Source organism: Polyodon spathula, chromosome 26 (genome assembly GCF_017654505.1).
Source record: "Polyodon spathula isolate WHYD16114869_AA chromosome 26, ASM1765450v1, whole genome shotgun sequence".
NCBI lineage: Eukaryota > Metazoa > Chordata > Actinopteri > Acipenseriformes > Polyodontidae > Polyodon > Polyodon spathula.
The window spans coordinates 4552391-4579113 of NC_054559.1; the positions used below are offsets into that span (position 1 = coordinate 4552391).

Sequence of the window (26723 nt, forward strand, 5' to 3'; positions counted from 1 at the left end):
TATGTACAGTAACAGTACCTACAGTATATACTCCTGACTGATCACATTTGCCCAGAGGCTCAAACATGACGGCAGCAACGAGTAAGCAGGGAGAGACAGACGAGAGCGGCGAAGTTTTAACTTCCTAACCAAATGCAGGACCAAAGAAGGGCACAAGCTCAGTAGTTTGGATATTTTTTGTTTTTAAACCAACTGACACTGAGCAAAGCACAGTAATTTGTAAACTCTGTTCGAGGGCCGTGCCAGCTAAAGGAGGCATTACAACAAACATCTTTCATCACCTGAAGCAACGGCATCCAGCTGAATTCGACAAATGCAATGAGAAGTGCCAGTCTGACTGACAAGACCATCAAGCCAAAATCATCCTTGAAGCAAAACTCAATATCGGACGCATTTCAAGTGTGGTGCCCTATGCCACCAACGGCAGTCGGTGAAAACAAACTAAGGATGCACATACCTACCATATAGCAAAAGATATGGTTCCTGTGTACACTGTGGAGAAAGAATGCTCCGGAAAGTTGTTGAAAACTATCGACAACAAATACCAGTTTCCAAGTCACAAGTATTTTTTCGCAAACTGCTCTGCCAGCAATATACAGAGTGTCATGGGCGAGTGACCCATGTCTCATTTTTCAAGAACCACCGATCTGTGGTCAAGCCGAGCGACAGAGCCATACATCAGTCTAACTGTGCACTATGTTGACTCTGACTGGAACGTGTGCAATAAGCACTTGCAATTGTCCTACTTCCCAAAAGGCCACATTGGTGAAGCGATCGCTCTAGGATTGAGAGATGCTTGGTCTTCCTGGGGACTGAGAGAAGAGCAGCAAACCTGCATTACCACAGACAGCGGATCAAACGTAGTCATTGCTGCAGGACTGAATGTCTGAACTAGACTTCAATGTTTTGGACACAGGCTTCACCTTGCTAATCTTAAAAATCAGTAAGTTTTTTTTTTTTTTTTTTTTTTTTAATTAAAAACATAGAAGACAGTGTTATTTAGACAATGCACATATAGTAACCGTTTTTATTATTTAAATATTGAATTATATTTACAAATTATTTTTTTCAATTAATATTGAAAAAAATTAAAATGTTAAAAGTAATATTTGAAATATTTTTTCAGTCATTGCAATCCATGACCCTAACACGTAAAAAACTCTTAGAAAAGAGAGCATTGTTTTATAGGATTTAAACATGTTTTTTCTACATAAAGAATCTCATTTTGCATCAGTGCAAATGGTACTTGCAGATTAGAAACGCTTGTGTAAAAACTTTATAAAGGAGTTATTGTTTCTCATATTGTATTTGAAAACAGACTACGATTTAGCCAGATAGAGGGGAAAAAAGTTCCTGTGCTGTGGAAATTTCTCTTCGGGCATTTGTTTTTAAAACAGACCAACAACAAAACCATGCTGTTGGTGTGTGCAAGAAGGTGGTGAGCACCTTCTCTTACAGTTGGAAAAAAAGGAGGGCACTGGCTTCAGCTCAAGATGAACTCAATCTACTTCAGCACCAGCTGGTAAGAGTCACCTACACATTGGGGATCTCGTCATAAAATGATCCAAAGGGTGCTGGAACAGGAAAAAGAAATAATCCAGGTCCTAGCTGCAGATAAAAACAACAGGCACCTATCCTACGTGGCAGGACATTGATGTCATGGATTCAGTGAACAAGTCTCCATCTCATTGCTGGATTTCACTGATGTTCTTTCTATATGAGTATCTCTTACATCTTCTCAACAACAGTGTTTTAGCCTTGAAAGAAGAGGACTCAGAACTCAAAGTCCATTAAAATTACGATTTGGACTTCTCCACGATAACTCAGACTCTGACCTCCAGGACCTGCACGCTGCATCTTTTGTCGACCCAAGATTTAAGGTGCATTATATTAGTGAGGACAAGGTTGCCACCATCCAAACAAGAATGGTGTCAGCTGGAATCATTGGCACAGCAAGAAAGGCGCTCCACTGCCATTGCCAGCACGGAGACCGATCCCCAAGGAGAAGGGGAAGCACCAGACAAAAAAGCTTTTTCAAGATGAGTAGCATGCCAGGAGCTACAGCTGCCCCCAATATGCCTGAGAAGGAAGCAACAGAGCTTGAAGTGAATCACTACTTGCTTGCTCCTCTATTTGACAGTGAATCATATCCACTGACCTGGTGGAAAGCTCAACAGGTGAACTTTTCAAACTGGAGGAAACTTGCACAGAAATATTTGTGCATTCCAGCAACAAGCTCTCCAGAGAGTCTTCAGCACCTGTGGAAACATCGTTACGTGCAGTCGTTCCAAACTGAAACCTGAAGCTGTTGACAGACTTGTTTTTTTTGGCAAAAAATCTTGTAAAACTTGTAAAAGCAAAATGGTAGCTACAGTCTGGTAGCTGGATGAATTGCACTTCACTGCCTCAGAGTAACTGAGTTAGGGGCTGTATTATTATATTAAAGTGACTGTTATCAGTTGTTTTGTGGATGAAGGAATTTTGGGGGAATTTATTATCAACTGTGTTTTTAGAGATGATACTGTTGAAGTTTAACAGAGCCAGGTATCAGGTGCTGCATTTGTGTTTATTTTTTGTACAGCACAGCTTGACTTAGTGGACTTGAATTGCATTCATGCCCACTCGATTTTATTGACTAGTTTGACCAATAACTGATTAGTGCAGGCTACTGTTGTAGTCATGACATCTATGCTTCAACTGGTGGCAGTTCTCCTCCCACTACCTATTTTGATGCCCTGATAATTACTTCCATTGCCATGGTAAAAGCCAGTGGAGAAATGGTGCATCCTGCCATTATGCTAATTTCTAGAAATTGCCATGTAGTTGTGAATTCTGAATTTGAAAAACAAAATTGCAAATCTCTGAAGTAGGCTTTCACTAAGTTTGTTATTATCCTTGGTCCATTGTTAATTGTATTGATTTTATTGAATGAAATAAGAAATAAAACAAGATATTGCATAGCTTGATACTGTGCCAACGGTACTGTAGCCTACAAAATTCAATTTAAGCAAATGGTTATTCGCATGTCTCATCTGACTGGTCTGCAGTGATGGATAGGCTACAGTGTAAACTGCTCCTTGAGATGCCAAAGAAATCCTAGAACTGTGACACAGCACACGAGACACACAGAGACTCACAGAATGATGTCGCATTTAATAACCCGTGACTCTAGATTTAACATGGCCATCTTGTTGCATCCAATTCTAATTTCTACTTTGTTCAACCAGAACTACAAGACTAAAAGGGCTTTGAATATATTTTAACAAAACAACATAATTTCAGCCACTTGCTAAGCCTGTGCTCACAGGTCCCAATGAATGAGCCGAACTGAACTTGTAAACATGCTGTTTCAATCCCTCCCTGCTAGTCTATCAAATAATTTCTCTTTAGTCAGTACATTTTTAAATTATTATACAAGGATTTATGCAACACAAATACCCACCCCCCTTGGGGGATATACTCTAACTTTGGGGGAGCCGCAGAGATCTGGAGCTGCCAATCTTGGCTAAAGAACCATAAGAAGTGCTGCATTGGCCTTTGCACTCCCGTGGCAAAGGGGGGAAAATCAGCTGTGGTGGATTGGAATCAACTTGCCACAGTGACCCCTACTGGTCAGGAGCCAGAGGAAGACTACTTTTAAAATGACTATTATGCATCATACAAGTAGCCCATCAGGACTATCACATGTCATGCATCCTGATACACATCTTATCGTGACCAGCTTTTTAAAATCTGTATTTATTATATAAATATACACACACACACACACACACACACACACACACACACACACACATAGATGTGTGTGTGTGTGTGTGTGTGTGTGTATATATATATATATATATATATAATTTTTTTTCAAAAATTACAGCAATATAGCTTTAAGGTTTTTGCTTTTATGCACACTTCCCAGTTATTTGTTTTATGAGTGTGCGTTTAAGCCAAGAGCATTTAGATGTAACAGTCAATTGTTTCTCTTTGTAAAACAGCATGGAGTAAAGTTGTTTAGTTTTCCCGTATGTTCTGTGTGCAATAATACTTACAAAATAAAACTTGACGAATAGAGAAATGCCTCCATATTCAGTATGCGTGTGTGCACGAGAGAAAGAGAGAGGGGAGAGATAGAGAGATAGATGTCATCAAAAGTTTGCATACCCCAACGTGTGGAAATATACGCTGGGGATTTAAACTGTTGATGACAACTTTGTCGTCAACACTTTGTGCTTAAGCATTTGTTCCTTTGTTCCTAAATAAAACTTGATTTCTGCCCAAATATTTAATCTTTCTTGACTTTATATTTTTACAAAAATCCACTTGAAAAATCAGACTCCCTACGTACATCATTCCGTTAAAAAGCTTCCTTTTTGATAAATTAGGTTTACAACTGTACGAACAACATTTAACCATTCTTTCCTTTTTGCAAGATCATGTTTATCCTACCATTTCATTCACATAATCAAAAGATAATTAAAAACACACCAACATGCGGACTACTGTATTCCAATTATGGTCTTATTTAACACAGTCCTGGAGTTGCACGGGAAAGACAAGCAGGAACGTTTCCATTGCCTAATGAAACAGAAACCAAACGGCTGCTTCCTTTTCCAGCAAGAAGAGTAATTACAGGGTATGGTAGTGCCAGTACTACAGAGCATTTGCTGTGATTCCAACTGTCAAAAATGAAGAGGGCAAAGCACAATTATGCCACTTAAATCTCCATTTGTTTGTAAACCCTCAATAATGCCACCAAATTTCTGCCCGAACCCATGTTGTGTTATTGTGCCAAATTAACCAAGCTTTTGCTCTGATGCTGTTTCAACAATAGAAGCGAACAACTCAGAATGGTATTAATGTGGGCTCCTACTTGCTTTAAAATAATTATCTTCCTGGTTGCATGAACATTAAGTGTTTCTCTCTTAGGAACTTTGAAGCAAACTAATGAGGTTGTTTTCTGTTCAGTTTTAATTTCCTTCCAGGATAGAATATTTTCCACTCATCTAAACTTCTCCCTAAATTCAAACCTGAACTCAAAATGTTGTCTTAACAAGAAACACTTTAGTCAGAATAAAAGGAAATTTTCTCCTCCGATCACTCCATCTATTAGATGGCCCGTCTCTTTTTTGATGGAACTACTTGAGAAATCACTGTTAACCATATATAGCTTCCCCAAAACAGGTATAATTCACAGGGGAACCAGAAACGACACTGTGCAGCCATGCAAGGATAAGGTGGCTGGGAAAGGGCCCAAACTAAAGGAAGGCATTGCATAATTACTTTAACACTTGGCAACAAAAAGGGCAAGGCCAAAAAGGCCTTCAGTTCAATCAATTTGCAGAGGGCACCAAAGCCATTAAACTTAAAAGGGAACCCAAAACACCCATACCTATGTTCAAACTAAACTAATCATTTAATATCATAAAAATATGATATGATGGGTCTTTTTTGAATATTTCCAATTTAAAAAAATAGGTAATTTAGCAATTAAATCTGGATTTTCTTGAACCTTTTTACTTCCACGGTCTTTTACCGTGACGTCACGATGTGAACGAATCCAACATTCTACTACTATTCACAATTGTAGTTCGATTTTTGATATAACGCCACACCGATGTGTTTTAGGTGGATGCAGCAATACAAACCAACCTGGTTTTAATCTGCTTAAGTGGGCAAAGCATCCAAAACTTGCCAGGGCTTGGACAAAATTTGTTCAACTTACGCGAGTCTGAACGAAGCCAACCAAAATGGTCACATTTGTGTTCAGCACACTTTGAGAACCACTGCTTCAACACGTCAAAGACGGCTCGTCAAAGACCGACTGCACTCAGTTGGATATTTTATCTTATACGGCTGCAAATGTGTCATACACCGAAGAAGACAGTGATACACAACCGAGCCTCTCATCTGTGTTGACATCATCCGCGAAAATAAAAAGATTTCTGCCAGATGCAAGGTCAACATTTTAAAAAAGGGAGAACTTGAGGATATGTACATTCTCTAACAAATTATATTCAGAATCAACCAAATAAACAAGACGCAACTGTACCCTTTGCTATACAGTAATATAGTAGTCGTACACTGTGTACTTTGACAAATACATACACTACTGGAAACTATGATTTACATACTCATCCAGGTGTTTCTTGGAATTGTCTCATTGTACTACTGTCAGTACTGGTAAATCGGCTGTATCCAGCACCCTGCGGTTGAGACATACTGGGCTGAAGTCTGTGCGACAGGTTACACATGTAACCGGAGGGTCATTACTTTTATAGGTCTCCCGAGTTTTGTCAATTTCCTGACAACAAATGCTCTCCCTTTGTGAAACCATTGCTTGGCAGTTACCACAGGAGCACCTGAGATAAGGAATGGAAAATACACACCAGTGCAATTAGGCCTTTATTTTGTTTGCATTTGGGAACCTGTGTATGGACATTGTTGTGGTTTTGGCTCCGTCTAGCAGATTTTGAAGAAAAGTTTCTGAATAGGTGAGTTTTTGCTTTTTTTACGATTAGCAAACTTACTTTTTTTTTATTTTTTATTTTTTTTTTTACAAAGATATGGTACCTAGCAAAAACCTTACCAGTCAGTGTTGTTTAAATGATCACCATGATTGTCTTGATCGCTGCAATTTTTCGTTTCGTTCTCGTACGGCTCAAAATGACAGGGCTCTATCAGACCATCTGAAGATATGTACTCCATAAGGCTTTCGTTATTGTACATTGTTTCTGAATATAGAGACACCAAATCTGAATCAGAGCTGCTGCTGCTGTAGTCTGCCTCTATTGCAGCTGCCATGTCCAACACTAAAGGTGTTCACTCTATGACGTTACTGGTCAAGGTCACAGGATTTTTGGCTTTGGGGAAAAATACCAGTTTTAAAAATGATTTTTGGGACGGGAATGGACCTTTATTTTATTTTTATTTTTCTTTAAATAAGGATCACAGAGTAATTATCAGTATTTTGTTTAGATTATTTGTTTCTGTTTGGGTTCCCCTTTAAGTCAAGGTCAAAGTGTAATTTTGCTCAGAATTCATATATTAAGATAATCATTGGCCACAGAAAGAAACACAATTTAACATAACTATTTCTTGATTCAGATGTCAACCAGCAGCCTAGATTTGAGCCTGCGAGGCATTGGCTTTTACCGCTAATTCATGGGACCGTTTTTGTTCAGTTTTAATAGCATATAATTCTACTCAGTGTAACATAAAACAGGACTTTTTCCCCCATTGCGGGTCCAGGACTCGCAACTAAAAAACTGAAGGTCCAAAGGAAATTTTTGAGGTCCCAGTTACAATGTTCGGGGTCCCAATAAAGTACAGGGCCCTAATAGTCTTAGGGCCCTATTTAGCAACATTTTCAAACCCCTAAGGCAATCGCAAAACACTTTTGCAGTCAGTTAGCACACCAGAATCAGGCACACATGTTTTTGTGCCCACTGCAAGTTGGCGTCAACGCTTGACATGGGATGAACTTGGGGAGCAAACCATCAACAGCGTTAGCGTTTCATTAGACATGTGAAAACCAGGTCTACACTGTGCGCAAATGACATAGTCGACTATAAATATGGGTGAAACTACCAGCGAAGCAGGCAAAAAAAAAAAAAGAGAAATAAAAGAAATATGGAGTGCACACTGGATTAATGTGATATTTTAGATACTTTGTAACAATTGTAAGTCATCCTGGATAAGGGTGTCTGCAAAGAAATAATAATAATAACAATAATAATAATAATTTCTACATGACCAGACAGAGTAGAGGAGACGTCCCCAAATATTTAAGTCATCTATCTTTTCTGGGATGTCCGACACACAATGTATGCAGCAATTTCACCTTTACAGACAAACAATCACTGACATCTGCCAACTGCTTCAGGCTGAGATGAAAGGAGACATGTAGAGAGCAAACTGTTTGTCTGTAGCACTAAGGTACACGCACCAACAGAGAAAAGGCACTTCTACGTAAATCGTAATGGGACGTATTCTGTCAACGTGCAAGTGTGTGATCTGCGATGCCAACAACATCATTGCAAATGTGAATGCAAACTACCGTTGCGCCACTCATGATTTGTTTATCCTCGCTAATTCGCAAGATGGCAGCTGCGTTTCAGTGGTATGAAAAACAGTCTGAGAGGCTGGTTGATAGAGGACAATGGGTATCCACTGAAGAGGTGGCTACAGAGACTGCTGCTCAACCCCATGACCCCTGCTGAAGATATAATCGTACCTTTAAATGTGCTCGTACTGTAATTGAGCGAATATTTGGAATCCTCAAAATGCAATTCTGTTGTTTGGATGTCTTGGCAGAACACTACAGTACACTCCTTAGAATATTAGCAATATCATCCTGGTTTCTTGTGTTTTACACAACGTAGCTCTCTGTAACGGATGTTGAACTTGGAGGAAAGATTACAGGTTTTGAGAGAAGCAGATGCTGAACTTGAAGCACCAGTGTTGGAGGTTGCAGAAGATACACGTGCCAGGCAGGTCATACAAAGCCTTTGAGACAGGGGTTCACAGGTACGCATGCTGACCAATTATTTATTTTTATTTTTTTAAAAAGCAGACCTTTGTTATTGTTCCATAAGACACGAATGCATACCATCATTATATTTGTAACAAGAAAGCACTTATAATAAAGGCAGCGATGGTGCTCATGGCTTAAAGGTGAGCTATACATGCCTAACTTAAGGAAAACTTAAATTAAAAAAAAATTTTCACTGCCCCCTCCCTGTTGCTCGCTCGCTCAGCAAACACTATATCCAAACACACTTTGTTTAGTTTTTTTTTCGTGTTCCACTTCCTTGTAGGCTTTCAAAAGATGCATATTCCCAACCATATAATTAAAACAGAAAGGGACTACATTAAGTGCTGCGATTGGCTTAACAAGATCACATGACCGTACATTAAGAACTGTCTTCATAGACCATCTTCACGACATCATAGACCAATTTACTTACCAGATCTATTAATATTACTACACCTTAATAGTAACAATTATCTAAACAGTGTTTCTGTAGGTAAAAATGTCAACATACAACTGAAACAGCATTTAAACCTCACCTAACAATCTGTTTTTCTCATCTCTGTCACTAAAAATTACAGAAAAAAAATATACTGTAGTATATTTAGTCAGGGAACAGAACAAAGCAGTAACATTTTATTCAAAAGCCATCTGATAAAGTCTCACAGAATGCAATATATATGCAGCAGAGGCATCTACTTAACAAAATATCACCTTGTAAAACTGACTAGTGGAGTATGAAATGTTTAAATTAGACACAACAGATACATCTCACCACCACCCTCTGATTTCAGAAACATCTTTAAAACTTATAATCTCTCCTGCTCTCTTCTGACACAACCATTGGGCTTTTAAACAAGGCCGAGTTCAGCATAAATTTGTACTGTGCTCGCCACGGACGGGAAGGACTGCAGCACTGCACAAACTGACACGGAAGTCGTTAAGTCTGCATATCATCTAATGCTGGTTTACAATCTAGGCAAATAATGCCAGTTACCGGCCATCAATATGAAAACAGCCTCTGAAATTTTTGGTCATCTGCTCTTGAACACCGCAAAACCTGAGGAGTGAGTAGGATAACTTCCTACACAAAAAAACCCCCAAACAAACAAAAACACACTAGGAAGCTCCTCCCTCAAGTGCCAATTCAGTGTTTAGCTGTTCCGTGAATCCTCCCTCAGATGGGGAAAATCAGTCTGCTTTCAATTCCCAAATGCCATTTTATCTCGAAAATGTTACTACAAAAGGGAATGTTCAATGTAACGTTTATGGCAAATAAAGTACACAATATATGTATTCAGGGACTGGTGTGCGAGACTGACATTTCTTGTGGATAGTCCAATATAACCTTGTCTGTGAACATGAGCGAATGTCTTAATGTAGAATGCCGTTCTCTCATTCCCAGTGGGAAATTACCTTCTGGGCCATTACTTCATGTCATGAAGAGCAGCAAAGGCCCAGCTCTCTGCAAACAATCCTCAGGAACGACGGACATGTCAATAAAATAACAAAAGGCTGTAAAATCTAAGAGCTACTGTATAACCGATTTCATTTTACAGATTTGCTCTTCGTCAGCAGCTGCTTTTTACAGTGCAATAATATATTCAGCTCTATACATTAAACTTCACGTCAAGCCTTTGTTTCTATTAAATCTGACAGACTTTAGTTCCCATCTGATCAACATTTATCACAAGCCATCATTGTATGCCCTCAACCCTTTTTAGTGAAAACAAAATTAGCCTAAAAAACCATTAACAGGACATAGCATACTGACATTAAGACCAGCAGTCTTGCACGGCAAGTAGAGCAATGAAAAGTACTGTGGAGACTCAGTAAAACAAGTGTTGAAAAGGTGTAGACATAATGGAATAAACATGTTCAAAGTAATATTGTTTTATGCCAAATCGCAGTACGTGACAAATCTTTGTATTAAAAGAGAGATAGAATCAGTACTACAGGATAACAATTGAGGTATTTACATAGGGATTGATCGAAAAACAAATGCTTGTACATGCAGAGAGGTACCCAGAACACAGGAATCCCAGTTTCTTGCAACAGTTGTGATGGTGACCAAATACGTGCGAGTACCATAGTGTAAAAAAGTAGCTTAAAAATGAACAGTTGCACTTAAGGTTTGTGTGTTGCATATGGGCCATTAACAAAATGCCCTGGAAATTTAAAATAAAGAAAATAATTTAGGAAGGGCTGTAATGCAGCAAAAAGCTCAACAATTAAACAAAAAAGGAAGTGAAAAGATTACCGTACCAAGCTGGAAAAAGTTATCTTTGAACTCCAACAAACTAACGTTATCTTTCACCAGTCACATCGTAGAGTGCCCAAAATAAGGTTTTGAGTCAACATAAACAGATTTTTTTTCATCTGTTGCAGCTTGCATCCCAGATATAATAGATTTAGTTACGCTGTTTACCGTCAGGAGTTTAAGGGTGATTGCACAGCAGATTTCCCAGTTAGATGATGAGCTGATAATATCTCTTCAGCCAAAGAAGTAGGCACGGTCATTTAAGAGTACCATTACCATAGTGAAAAACAGAATGTAGCAGAGTTTTGAACTAAACCAGGGTCAGCTGTTGCAAGGAAAACAAAAGTTTACTTCTCAAACTGACCATTTTAAGAAATGTGAAAGCAGAACACACAGAAATACTTGGGAATGTAGTGTACTACTGAGAAAAACACACAAATTAAGGGAATTAAATGAAAAATGTACTGCAGCTTGCAGTAAAAAAAAGAAAACACCATTCACTAAATTTAACTCAGATTGTGATAATGGAAATATCTAAAATATATGTCCATATGCTTGCTGTGATGTACTTAATATTGTAAATATAGCAGAATAAACTCACTGCAATTTAAACTTCTTCATACTGAAAAATAAACAATAACATGCAATCATAAGAGCTGTCTGTGTTACATGCTGTCAGAGCAAGACTTCACTCAGAGCATGAGACTGTAGCATGCTTGTTACACATTACAACTGCACACAATTAAAAGGTGTAGTCACCAATTCCATACACAATACCTGCAAATATATATAAAATATAAACATGCTGAGTTAATTACAGTCATCAGCTGCACAGCTTAACTATTTAGCAGAATGAGACAACAAATAAGTACACACAACAAACCTTGTCGTAATGGGGTAGGTCTTTACAACAAGGTTTGTTGTGTTTTACAACAGCGTTTAAGATTGCACATAGTTACTGGTACACCTGGTGGTTCCTGCTGGAAATATTGGTACTTCAGATGAACAGGTTGAAAACCACGGCTCTAGACTATATCTGATTAACAAACAGTCGGGAGATCCCTTAATTTTCAATAAACTTAGACGGCTTTCCTATATTGTAAGAGTTGTCTCTGTCTCACCCAAGATCCCAGCAGTACTGCAGAATGTCGATGCAATGCTGCAAAAACAGCTGCTTGACCTGATTACTAATGTTCTCATGTACTGTAAATTGAATTCTTAATTTATTCTATAAATAAACAAAAACACAGTACAGTGCTGTCAGTTAAGCCTCCAAATAGCAATCGATTAATTGGGCACACAAAATATAATTGTTCGAATAAATATTGATGACTGTAACGCCTGCATACATTTTTGCTCGCCCCCCTCCCGCCGACGTGATTATTTTAATATCTTTGCTGTCAAGTAAAAATTTGTGCACAACAATGGAATGCAAGGGGTAATTAAGTGGAACATAGCTTTGTGCGTGGTCATTAGGAGTACCAGCATAAAAATGTTATATCTAGAGATGTGCAAACTGGTTCCTTTGAAACCGGGTAACCAGTTCCTAATTTGGAATCAATGAACCAGATACAAATAATCAAGGATCTGGTGCCAGTGAATACTATCATATTTAAAAAAAAAAAAAAGATTATTAAAAAATATAAAACAATTATCAAAGACTTTTAGTTTGTCAGAAATACATTTGATAACTATAAATACATGTTTATACTTGACAAAAAAAAAAAAAAAAAAAAAAAAAACAGCTGACTGTATAGGGTTCACATTCGGTGGGCCCAGAATTCATTCAGATTTGCCCAGAGGTGATTAGCACACTATGCATGAACTATGACTGCCAGATTACAGGCAGCGGTATTTTGGTGGGCCCCATGCCATCTCAGTTTACAATGCAGAAAAACCACCAGGCCCCCCTGAAATTCACAAGCACAAACCCAGAAAAAAAATAAAATAAACAATAAAATAAAAAATAAATTAAAAAATAAATTATCTTTCACATGGATAAATAGTTTTAATTTAATTTTTTTTTTTTTCAAGTTGTTAAACTCACTAATCAATTTCAAATCCAACCAAGTCAATTCATGTGACAGGACAAAGTAATAATAATCCATCCATCCATTATCATTAATCACTTAACTCTTTTACAAGGTCACAGTGATAACAATAATAGATTTACTTTATATAACACCTTTCATTACAGAAATCTCAAAGCACATTACAAAAAGATTAAAACAAACCTAAATACAATAAACATTTCAAAAAATGCCATTTCATAAAAATAAGTCTTTAGTCCAGGTTTAAAAGCCTCAACAGTTTCACCGTCCAAGTGAACGCATAAGCTACCGTATCCCCACAGCATAACGAAACTATAATTCTTAATATTCAGAGACTGTTACAAAACCTCTAAGGAGTAACCTGAAAAATAAACACTTTGGGTATTTCATAGTGTATTTGTACCTTCAGAAGTTGGATCCAGTTGATTGAGAAAAAAGTCGAGAGCTGTGTGTTATTCAGAGCGTAGCCAGGCAACTACACGTTTAACAATTCCAAACCTCCTGTACACTGAGATATATTAAAGTGATTTTAACATTACATTTTCATTACTAACTTCCAATAGCTAACTGCATCACAACATCATACATTCTGATGGGATACTTGTATGTGTAACAAGATGAAATGATCATTTAATGACTGACTGCTTTGTTAAAAGACAAAAAATATGAGCTAGGGAGAGTATCTAGTCATTACCAACTATAAAACAATCTTATTCGTCATTCAAGAACCATTCAGTGAACTGCAAAGAGTCTTTTGTGCTTTTGGTCTTGTATCACGATACAAACTGTTACTATAACTGTTATAAACTGTTACCCTCTTACTATACATGCAACACAGTCCATTGACACAATGAATAAGGCCACGGAAATAGTGTAATTAGCCCAATACTGTGATTTTTACAGTATTCTTAAGAAATAAAAATACATTTCATAATTACTTGTATTTCATACAAAAAATAAATAAAAAATACGAAACTGTAGAGCTCTGCTGTGTACCTGCGTGTATATTCACCACGCATAGTGCTGTGCATTGATTATGTCATGTGACTATATGCAGTCTAGGCGGGAAATTAAAATACTACAAACAGTAAACAAGAAAATGGATGTCTCTAAAAAGGCGAAAAATGTGTCTGCAGCAGTATTCAGCAGGAGTTTTACACAGCGATAGAGGTAAGCTCTTCTGTGCGTCCTGCAACGTTACTGTAGATCACTACTGAGAATCGGCTGTTGACAGGCATTTAGATTAAAGCATTCACTGAAAGAGAGGCGGATATTCAGAGCAGTTCTGCGACTGATTTACTTGCAAAGAAACAAAAAACGATCCTTCCACGCTCCAAAAGTCCACTGAAAAAAATGAAGCACGAAACATTACATTTCGACCCGACAGAGGCGTTTGTTTGCGCAAATATCCCTCTTGAAAAACTGGACAACCAAAAGTTACGTAAATTCTTCAGACTGAGTGTAGCAAATGGTGGAGTGATTGCCAGCTGAGGCATGATACTTACTAAAGTTTCCAAGTATCAGAAGCAGGAGATTATGGTATTGGCAAAACAGCCTAGTTGCTTGTCAGTGGTCACTGACGAGTTGACTGATGTCCAAGATCAGTATGGCTTACACATTGTATTTATCTTGCAAGACCTAAATGGTGAACATGCATCTGAAGTACTAGAACTGAAAGCTGTCCTTGCAGATACAATTTATCTACGGGCTGTTAATTAAAACGCTGTTTCACAAGCTATTGTAAAGTGCCTGAATAACTTTGACGTTGATTTTGATGATGTCAGTGCATTTCTCTATATATTTGATGTTTAAAATAAATTATTAAAAAGAACACAATTTATAAAATAGTTATGTGCACATTCTGCAGAAAACAACACTTTACCTGTGACACTGCCATTTTAAAGAATTATTTTGCAATTTTCACAGGGCCTTAATAAATAGCTACTCACCAACTATAATCATGTAACAAAGTTACAAAAATTTAAAAAATGCCTATCCACTGGATTACAGAAAACTAGACACTTCTCCTCACAAATATTAGGGAGTAATCCATACAAAGCCATGATTTCATAACAGTTTTTAAAATGAAAGACAGATAGAAAACCTGCACCCTCATAGTGTACGAGGCAATGCAGACAAAGATGAGACGCAATGATTTCAATTTTGGCAAGCCATATGGGCTTCAGAATCACAGGGGGCTAGCAGGAGAAGACTGCCAATATTTAATCTGGACTCGGAATCCGCTAAAAAGGGCATCTGATCTGTAATTTTTTTTTTTTTTTTTAATGGTTGTTGTTTGAGATACCTATAAAACAAAGTTCAAGGCAATTTGACAATTCAAAGAAAACATTAGACTGATCACTTGGTAATATTAAGGTCTTTAAAAGCATGGATATCAGGGCACATTTTAAACTTGCCATATCCAAATAAATCTGTGGACACATCCCTCTAGTTCCAAGGGCTGTGAGCCCGGTATAAGAAGTTGTGGACAGGCAATTGTCTAAATTGTCACCAACAGCAAAATATTACACTGCAGCCATATCCCGGGTTCCCAAGCGTCAAAATTCACAAGGAGGACGACTGCAGTAGCAGCACACAGGGTTTCTTTAACCATTCAAATTGCCTATAGAGGCCATTTATTAAACATGCTGCACTAAAACCACTGCCAGCAAGGATGACTCTGTTAATTCTGTTTTATCTCAATTTCTTTGCAAATGCAAAAAGTTGACCACTGTGACAACACAGCAGACATAGCTACATCTGCAACAAAAAATAAGCTGTATTTATTCTGCATTTAATGCTGTTATTAACTATAAATTTACCCTTTTTGGAAAAAACGTAACTAAGCAATCATGTCAATGACATAACCTTGCACCCAAATCCACCATATGTTAATGCAATGATGTATGCATGATATACATATGAACAGATGTACTGTATCTTTCTTTTCCAGCATACCATTGTTTTGATTAAGGTTATAACCTATTAAGGTTATAACCTATTCCTTTGTTTACGTGATTTCCAGTGCTGAAGAGTAACACATTTCATGTTACTGTAATCTGAATACAGTAAAGGTTCTTTTTTCAGACAGATAAGATTAAATATTGTACGTGAAAAAAAAAAAAAAACTTGCATTTAAAAAAAGGATTATGGGGAATGTATGACATCAGAAAATGCTTCAACAGTGTAAGTCGAACCTCACAGGTCACATGAACATGCTTTTCATATCACCTCGCTAGAAAAGGGCGTCAGAGGAGTGAACGAGGGATGGATCTTTAAAGAATATTTCAAGTTGCAGCCGGACCCAAACGAAAAACAGATCTCTGTAAAAATACCTGAGAATTAACTGGTTACAGTTCAAATAGTTACATGTTTTTGTTGTGCTAGCCATGTAAAGATATTCTAATGTAAGTGGTGGGCATCTGAAGTCCAGTTTGAGCAAGCTGATATGGAACATAGCCCGCTAACTGTTTATGATATACAGTCAGTAACAGCCATTTCCATGACAAAAATGTTTAAAGGATAAAAGCTAATACTTTAGTTACCTTACCTTAAAGCCTAGTTTGATATTTAACATCAGTATTCTCCTTTCAAATTTCTGAAGCAGTAGTATAGATCCTGTAAGCACAAGACAGAATTCAAGGGCGCTGCAATGACATAAAGAACTTCAATTGAGATCAATGTAAAGCTGAATACTGCACCTGAGCACAGCTATAGTATTCGTGGTTGCAGCAAGCTGGAATATATGCATTTTAAATATTCTTGGTTGGGCTGCTTTTAACCTGAAACAGCATGCTGACATGGCCATTAACTATACATTGGTCCATTTCATACTTCTGAAGTGTCTTGGAGATAAGAATCAACATTTTTTATTGACTCTGAATAGAAACCAATAGAGACAACAATAACTGCTATTGGCTGGCATACTGTGGTAGCCAAGGAAACCTTTAAATTGAATCATAAATTACTGGCTGCCACTAGGGTTAAAGTGACTGAGCTGTCACTGTGTGCACTGTACCCTGCTGTGTTCTAGTGAGCAGAAATCAGACAGGTCCACCAAAACTGCTGATGTGCAACAACAGCTGGGACCAAACAGAAAAAGAAAATAACATGACTTGTGCCCCGTTATTTTTTACTGAAGTGTAAACATACAAAGTCACCGTATGTTTTAAAACCATCTTCGCACAAGGTAAGACAAAGCTGAAATAGTGCATTTTGTTTATAGCCAGACCCTGGTATTAGGCCATGTAGCCTTGTGCATTATGAGCAGTCCTGGGAAGTAAACTTTTCAGTAAAATGTGGTAACAGATTACATTTTACATGACAAAATAAATGTAGTTCATTTTAGTTACATTTTTTAAAAAGGGGACTACGTCCATGCAGAGCAGGAAAATGAAAGTGCGCTTTAACAGTGCAAGCCAAATATGGCATTATGCTGAACAAAACAGAAAACTAATCTCTTCTATAACTAAGGCCCCGTGTAAATCACGACTTCAAAGGCTGCGCAGAAATCGTGAAATTAGCCCAATACTTCAATTTTTACAATATTCTTAAGAACTAAAAATACATTTTCAAAATTATTTGTATTTCATACAAAAAAAAAAAAAAAAACACACATTAACAAAACTGTAGAGCTCTGCTGTGTGCCTGCGTGTACAAGTCACCACGAACATACCTCTGTGCAGCGATTATGTCATGTGACTATATGCAATCCAGGCAGGAAATTTAAATACTACACACTGTAAAGAAGAAAATGGATGTCTCTAAAAAGGCTAAAAATGTGTCTGCAGCAGATCACGTAAAGCAGTATCTAGCAGGAGTTTTCACAGCGATGGAGGTAAGCTCTTCTCTACGTTCTGCAACGTTTTTATTGATCACTACAGAGAATCAGCTATTGACAGGCATTTAAATACAAATATTCACCGAAAGAGAAAGGCGGATATCCAGAGCAGTACTGTGACTGCTTTACTTGCAAAAAAACAAAAAAATAGTGACTTCCATGTTCCAAGAGTCCACTGAAAACCATGAAGCATGAAATACATTACAGTTTGACCTGACAGTGGTGTTAGTTTGCACAAATATCCCTCTGTAGAAATGGGACAACCAAAAGTTACGTAAATTCTTCAGACTGAGTGTAGCAAATGGTGGTGATTGCTTCATCAGGCCAGCTGAGGCATGATACTTACCTAAAGTTTCCAAGTATCAGAAGCAGGAGATTATGGAATTGGTAAGAGAGTCTGGTTGCTTGTCAGTGGTCACTGACGAGTTGACTGATGCCCAAGATCAGTATGGCTTACACATTGTATTTGTTTTGCAAGACCTAAATGGTGAACATGCATCTGATGTACTAGAACTAAAAGCTGTCCTTGCAAATACACTTTACCTACAGGCTGTCAATTACAACACCGTTTCACAAGCTATTGTAAAGTGCTTGAATAACTTTGATGTTGATTATGATGTCTGTGCATTTACCTCTGTTTGATGTTTAAAAAAAATAAACTGTAGATATAATTTATAAAATAGTCCCATGCACGTCCCGCGAAATACAATACTTACCCGTGACACTGCCATGAATTTTAAAGAAAATGTCCTCAATTTTCACAGGGCCTTATCTATAACACCAAGGAACTGTATTTTACAGCAGAACAAAACTGAATTTGTTACATTTTAAAAGCAATTGAACTGATACAGCCGCATTGTCGGCGCAGGAAACAATCTGTCAAGTACAGTGATTTACAGCTTTCAGAAACAATTAACAAAATGCGCTCATAATGCCTAGAATTACATAATAATTAAACAATCGTTTCAAAGTAATCAGCAATGTCCTTAATTTAGCAAATAGCCATGCCACTTTAGAATTTTTCACTGATAATCTTATGCAGTTTGTTATAATCACTGCATCAATAACATAAAGACTGCTTAGACATACAGTGCCTACAGAAAGTCTACACCCCCTTTCAAAACGTTTACCTTTTGTTGCCTTATAGCCTGGAATTAATGCATTAAAATGTTTTGCTTTTTTTTTGTCATTTAATCTACATATCCTATCCCACAACTTCCAAGTGAAAAAAATATTCTAGAAATTTGAAAATTAAATAAAAATAAAAACTGAAATAGCTAGATAACAGATAATAGATAAATGTCCACCCCCTTGTAATAGCAATCCTAAATTAGCTCAGGTGTAACCAATCGCCTTCAAAATCACACACCAAGTGGCCTCCACCTGTGTTAAATTGTAGTGATTTACATGATTTCAGGAGTTTTCGGCAGTTCCTGTAAGTTCCCTCTGCTGAGTAGTGCATTTCAAAGCAAAGACTCAACCATGAGCACCAAGGAACTTTCAAAAGAACGCCGGGACAAAGCCGTTCAAAGGCACAGATCAGGGGATGAGTATAAAAAAATATCAAAGGCCTTGAATATCCCTTGGTGCACGGTCAAGACAATTATTAACAATTGGAAGGTGTATGGCACCACCAAGACCCGGCCTAGATCAGGCTGTCCCTCCAAACTGAATTGATCAGAGAGGCTACCAAGAGGCCAATGGCAACAAGAGCTACAGGCTTTTATAGCCAAGACTGGTCAAAGCATGCACGTGACAACAAGTCTTTGAGGAAAACCTGCTGCCCTTTGCAAGAAAGCTGAAACTGGGATGGAAGTTCACCTTTCAGCATGACAACGACCCAAACCACACAGCCAAAGCTACACTGGAGAGGCTAAGGAACAAAAAAGTAAATGTCCTTGAGTGGCCCAGTCAGAGCCCCGACCTAAATCCAATCGAAAATTTGTGGCATGACTTGAAGATTGCTGTCCATCAACGCTTCCCAAGGAACTGACAGAGCTTGAACAGTTTTGTAAAGAAGAATGGTCAAATATTGCCAAATCTAGGTGTGCAAAGTTGGTAGAGACCAATCCCAACAGACTCACAGCTGTAATTGCTGCCAAAAGTGCTTCCACCAAGTATTAACTCAGGGGGGTGGAAACTTATCCAATTATGATCTTTCAGTTTTGTATTTAATATTTTTCTCAATAAAAACTTTTTTCACCTTAACAGTGTGGAATATGGTGTGTAGATAAGTGGAAAAAAAATCCTCATTTAAATGCACGAAACTCTTAAGCTACTAAGACAACAGAATGTGAAAAAAGTTCAAGGGGGTACAGACTTTCTATAGGCACTATATGTCCCCAAACTGTCTCTACAAGATATACAGCCACCTCTACCTCACCCCTGTATCCCTTAAATTCTGTTCAAAGTATGTTAGAGTGCACAACAGGAAGGTGCTCCTCATTCACAGATTATTTTTCTTACTGCAATCAGACTGAGTGTTACGTGTTGGTGTGTGGTAGTAGAAAAGGTTGTTGCATTAATGTCTCAGGCTCTGGAGAGACTCCAGACAGAAGTCAAAAGTCTTGAATTTTACATAAACTAATGATTCAAACTAGATACCAAAACCTGTTCTACTAAAAACAAAAACAAATCACTTTATATCCCAGTACACAGCGTCAGATTCATCAAGACTAATGCAACTTGTAACATTTTTGTGAAAATAAAATAAAATAAAACTGGCAACTCACATGACGTAGCTGAAGGACTAAGAAGTGTGCTCCATGTATTTCACAAAAGTGTCTAAGTGCATGTGACTAATCACAGTTGCTGCATGCAGTCCCTCGGTATTTTGCATCTCAAGGGGTTTTAACGAAGAAATAAATTAAATAAAAATATGTTCTGTCCCCTTCAGGTTTCTGAATTCTCATTAAAGGAGCTTCCTATATAGCAAATCTTCCTATGGCTGCCTAAGAGAGGCGCACAGCCTTGAAACAACTCAAAGGTGCATAAGGTACTTGTGTGCAGCTGGCAACTGCTCCCTTCTGACAGTGGAGTACAAACCTGTCCAGTCGATGTACAGTCTGGAGCAAACAAACATGTCACCGATCAAAGAAACAAACTGTCCCATTTCAGATGCCATTGTACTGCAATTTGTCCTGCAGTATGATGCCATAAATCAGAAACTACAACGTAAAGCAGGAACAAAGTTTCTCAAAATTGAAACCAAGATTCCATTCTATGTGCTACTCCTGGGATGTGTGTGTGTATATGTGTAGCAGGATTTCAAAAGGAGGCTCACTGATGCGGTACGTGACCAGCCAACCTTTCTCCCTTTAGGGTTTCATTCAAAACTTGGCTAGAAGATTTTGTGTAAGCTCCCTTTTATCCTTTTCAGAACTACAGTATGAATCTGCTTGAATTAGAATTTTAACTGAATTTATATTTATGTTTTAAATTTATGTTTTTTTTTCTCTTAAAAAACTGATTTTACACATTACATCACAGGCATAGTTACTAAAGTGCTAGGAAAAACCAATCCTGTATTTGTACTGCTGTATTGAACCATCTATTCATGGTTTGAAAAAAACAACATATAAAACAATTAAATGCTTTAATATACAGTGATCTTTTTTAAATTCATAAAGATGCTAACATTTTCTTCAGGATTTAACGAAGGTTCTCGAATAACAATTGATCAAACGTATTCACTCATGCTTCGTTACTTTAGCTAATATTTTTATGTTGTCTACACTTGGGAATCTATTTTACTCGTGCAAACTACAACACTCCCTCTACATCTCTGGAAGTACGTTTCAATGTCTTTCACTAGGCAGTTGTTGTGAAGAGAGTTATTAACGTGATTATTTAACTGTATTGGGAGTAAACAGCAGAGCACTGCTTATGAGCATATGGATACGGGTCAAGCACTTGTGGGCTGTTTCTTCCAGATGCCAGTTGAATACCCTCAAATTATCTCTTGTATGAGCCACAAACAGTAAGAACTATTAAACTGAACAGTTTAGAATTATCATTAACAGCAGTATCGCAAGTTTTAATCTATTCCCTTTAAAAAAAAAAATACTGCAGCCTCAACTTGGAAGTACTATGCAAAGATATTGAATGTTGCTTTTTTTGCAAATTACAAATCTCATTCTGTAAATTCAGCAAGGAGTAAATATATAAATATGTACACAAATGAACTGCAACATATCTGGGAGCAGGTCAAGCAACAAAACAAATAGGAGGCTGTGTGGTCCCTGTGGTTAAAGAAAAAGGCTTGTAATCAGAAGGTCCCCGGTTCAAATCCTGATTCAGCCACTGACTCATTGTGTGACCTTGAGCAAGTCTCTTAACCTCACTGTGCTCCATCTTTCAGGTGAGACGCTGTGAGCGACCCTGCAGCTGATGCATAGTTCACACCCCCTAGTCTCTGTACATCGCCTTGTATAAAGGCATCTGCTAAATAAACAAATAATAAAAAGTAGATTTGTCCATCCCAAATGTACAGGTTGCATGTTGTCTACACAACCCATACTTACAGTAATTGTAGCAAACATGTCCATACATCTCCCATTAGCTATATAGGTCTCAAATATCCGATTCTGAAAGAAACACGTTATAGAAAATGCGATATCTGTTACTGTTATTAAACATTAAAGACAGTTTCATTTTTCTATTCTTTTCGCAGGAAATAAGTTATACTTGCACTGCCTGGGTGATTTCACTTGGTCTCAGAATGTTACTAGAATAAAGAGTGTCAGTCAATAGAGGAAGCAGCTGATTGGTTATTAACAGGTACAGTAAGAGGCCATTGCAGGGATGGGAACAACTTCATCCTCCTGGTGTAATACTAACTGAAAGCACTGATATGAAACAGAGGTTTCTGTAACTAAGTTCAGTACCAGATATCAAGTTTTCAAATCAAAACACATGTTAACAATATGTGTTTCCTTCAATACTGGACATGTGAGCCCCTCCCATCTGTATCTGCCCATGCGATCCTCAACCTTGCCCTGTGACCAGCTTTACAACCCTGCAAAAAAGCTGAAAGATCCTTAAAAGGGACACATGTATTACTGCTTCATTATATAGAGTGGTGGCCATGGAAATTGCATTATATTAACCAGAAATTCCAATTTTTTTTTTTTTTTTTTTTTTTTTTTTTTTTACCAACAGTGTTTGTTTCAATACAATTTCATGCAATGGCCTTTCACCAAATTAAAAAATTCGTAATTTGTGATTAAACACTAATATTATATATATATATATCTATATAATATATATATATATATATATATATACCGTTACTGATGACATATGGGTTAGGCATATAGTCTCAGTTAAAGACGCTATACCCAAAAAATATGATTTACATTTATTAAAAAAAAAGGGTTATGCAATATTTGATACCTGCCACTTTATATAATTTAAAACATTTTAAAATAGCAGTGAATCTTCCAAATTCAAGCTACAAAGTCCTGAATGTCTGCATATCTGGCCTTGAGGAAGATGCCAAATACTCTTGTCTTCCATTTCAATTGAATATAAAAGGCCATTGGATATTTATTTGGAAATCAAGCACAGAATGTCTTTTTTTAGTACTGGGTCTCTGAATGCATGATGCCATCACTTATATAGTCACAGATTCAAAATACTATGTAAGATTTAGAATGAACCTCTATTTAAATAGCTACATGGATAGGGAAGATATAAAACAAAGCCTGTTAATATCTTCAAGAAACTTAACAAGTCTCTAAATTCAATTCAGCCAGCTTGTTCAATAACAAACATTGAGTCAGTAGGAATATTTCCATGTGGAGTGCTGCTAGTCTTAACACCCTCTTGCAATGTCAAATATCATCATTTTAAACTGCTGCTCTATTGCAGACATTGCGCCATCTTATATTTAGTTAAGTCAATAAGAGCGACGTCAGGGTTAGAAGATGACGTCATTTAGATCATCAAAATCGAGCCACTTCAAGCAGTAATCTACAGATCATGAGCAATGATTACAAAACTGCAACACAACGTGTGATTGTTTAGCATGCAGAGGAAAAGTCTTCTCGGAAGACGTACAACATAGCCCTTGTATGGTGTGGTGCACAATCTAAAATGGCTGTTATTGCATAGAATATGATTTTTTTTTTTTTAAATGAGAATATGACATCAGATAATCATGTGATCTAAAACAGGTCACAAGTAGCAAATACTGTTTCAGTGTCACAGCAGTGCAAGGGTTAAAGCGTAAACTATTGGATGGGTATGGATACCGTCTCATCTCTGGGTTAGATAGGGCTCCCTCGAGGACAGGATTGAGGCACATAAGCAGGACAGGGCTGGGGAGCACTGCAAGTCCCTGTGCCGCAGCTGTTACATCAATACACATAGGATAACACTCACCATTGTCGTCCATCCAGCATCTTTCTGAAGCACCTATTTTAACACAACGAAACAAAAATGTATAACAGGTGTAAAAGGCAGGCTTTGATAGAACAGAGTTAACTAGCACAAGACACATGTATCAAGCCTACAGATATTTAAACAGTTAAATGTCCTGCTCTCTATGGAAACACAAGTTATGCTGCAGAACAGTACATTCATTCACAGTGCCAGAATGCAATCTAACTTTGTCGGGTTGGTACCTAAAAGATGTATTACAAAAAGATCTGAAAAGGTTCCTAAAGTCAATCATTACTGTTAAGGACAGTCATCACAAGGAGCCAGTGGCATACCACACATATGCATCATGTGTACAGCTCTGAACACCCTGTTGAAACTGGCTGGTATGTTAGACATAGCAATCACAGTTAAAAGGACAAGAGGTTTTCCCACCCTCACCCTGGCCTGGCTTCTGAGTCTGTGAGCAGTAACACAGGATTCAAGAATGCACAGATGAGATAGTAAGTGGTTAAAGACAAATGACAGCCTGGGAGTGTGTTCAAACTGGTGGGTTGGTGGGCAGATGGCATTACAAACAAAGTAAAGAAACATAATGGGCCTTTCGCTGTGCATTTTACTGCCTCTGCAGGAGGGGGGCAGGTCCGGGTAAAGTGTGGGGAGGACGTGACCCTTCACAAAACGTACTAATTCACGTGTATTTGTATGGCCTGCACAGTGAGTAAACAATGAGCAGTTGAAATTGAAAGTACAGTTTGCACTGCAGCTATCCTCTGTAGTCTTGGTATGAGATGGTTTCACTACCAGGCAATACAGCCCCATTACCCATTTGTGTTATAACAATAATTGAGAGATAGATTGATGTTTGGTTTTACTTGATATATATATATATATATATATTATATATACAGTATATATATATATATATATATATATATATACACACACACATATATATATTGCATTTTTGCTGTTAAGACAGTGAAATGGATGTATTAGCAGTCTTCACCCCCAGTTATGAACCAAAACGATGGAGTTGAGAACAGTGACTGACTGTTGTGGTGACATTAGCACAGTGCAGTATTGTGCACACGCACCAACTAAAGCAACTATTCTGGCTGGAATGCATAGTGTTTTTATAATAACAAAAAATCCACAATACTTGGTTTACATGTGAAAATACATTGGACATCAGAACTTAACGCACTATATATTTTCCCTTAGCGTTTCCTGGCGCTCTCTCTAATGTACTTTTCCCACAAGGCACTGCTATTTTGAAGATCCTTCTGTGCAATGACCGTATTTACTGCGTACTCACACATTTACAATCCCGGGAAGCAAAACACTAAGGTGTGTGTAGGAGTTCTGGGAGAACGTTTTGCTACTCAACTTGTTTATCTTCCGATGTCTAGTTTAAATACCCAGTCCTTGTACAAGAACCCCACACAAAGCCAACGCCACAAGTTTAATTAATGAACCTGTTATGTATATAAATCTGCATACACGCTCTCTCTGTGCGGTGATGAAATACAGGTAACTGTGGAATAAATACATGTATTTTTTTTTTACCTTTCGTTTCCTGGTTTCGGCAGTCCCGCTCCAAACAAAGCACTGGTATATCACTCGCAGATTCTGTTTCCAATTCTCCACCTTAAAGCTATTCACATGGGAGCACCCGGCCGGACTCATGACAGAAACAACATTCACTTTATTTTTTATATAAGAAAACGCTTAGGAAGAATTATCCAGAACGGTTTCCTGTTTAAAGGGGCAGTCAGACAAAATCCGTGGTGCCTACGTTTTCAAATTAATACGTTTTAAAATTTCTCTCTCTGTCTCTTTAAATATCGCTATCTGTCTCGCTCTCTGCCACTCTCCCCGATTCTTTTAATGGTCGGCAATGGAATTCAACAGAACACCGCGAGCGTTACAAGTCCCGCCCACCGACATATTTGATAGGTCCTAATTGGCCGGCGGTGATGTAGTTTCCCGTTAAACACACGCCTTGTTCGAAAGCAGCTACTTTTTAATTGGCTCCCGGCAGCGTCATTTCCCATATAGAGGCGATTCCACTAATTTGAGATCGTGTGTTGGTTGATAGAAAGAGTAGGTAAAGCCCAGTAAATCTTTAGTAATGTCAGTCAAAAAACGTCGCTTCCCCGTCTGGAAGACGTAAGTTCTGATTGGTTTTCTGTTGGATGTCCCACACAGTCAAGAAAAATGTCTATATTCTATATTCCTCGCTGGTTGGTAAAAAAGTTGCCTCTAATTCCACGACGAAGGGCGAATATCATGTTAGTAACACGAAATCCCCCGAACTTCACTAAAGTGCGACCAGTGATCTGACTTCGAGCGGTTACGGCGCTGGTTCCCACAGCCGCGCTTGTTTAGTTGATCTGCGAGTTCTTTTATTACGTCATTTCCGATTCTAGTTGTGCGTTCTCAGTTGCCTGAGAGATTTCCTGTGGAAGCGGACCAGGTTGCCCATGCCGGCTCACCAAAACAAAAGGGCAAGGCGTGCCAAGTTGTCACGCTTGTGAAACTCGCAGTGCTGGGTGACCCAGAGGCTAATAACACGTGGTAATGGTACAAGGGCTTTGAAATAGTGAAACTAATGTCAGACATAGTGTACAGTAAATCTAACTGTTCTACCTTTACTCTTTCTTT

At 37.9% G+C, this 26723-nt stretch overlaps 1 protein-coding gene across 2 annotated transcripts in view; it reads right to left on the reverse strand.

Moving 5' to 3' along the window:
* LOC121300707 (ubiquitin carboxyl-terminal hydrolase 22) overlaps positions 1-26460 on the reverse strand; it is an 86232-nt gene extending 59772 nt beyond the window's left edge. Inside the window, exons 1-3 of one of the 2 annotated variants that reach the window (XM_041229420.1) lie at positions 25626-25707; positions 24060-24092; positions 16386-16453 (exon numbers count right to left, since the gene is read on the reverse strand). In XM_041229420.1, the coding sequence (XP_041085354.1) occupies positions 16386-16453; positions 24060-24072 (81 nt within the window). In that variant the 5' untranslated portion in view covers positions 24073-24092; positions 25626-25707. Of the gene's footprint in view, positions 1-16385; positions 16454-24059; positions 24093-25625 lie in introns of both variants that reach the window. The other variant, XM_041229419.1, reaches the window with a different exon arrangement.
* Between the last annotated feature and the right edge of the window lie 263 nt (positions 26461-26723).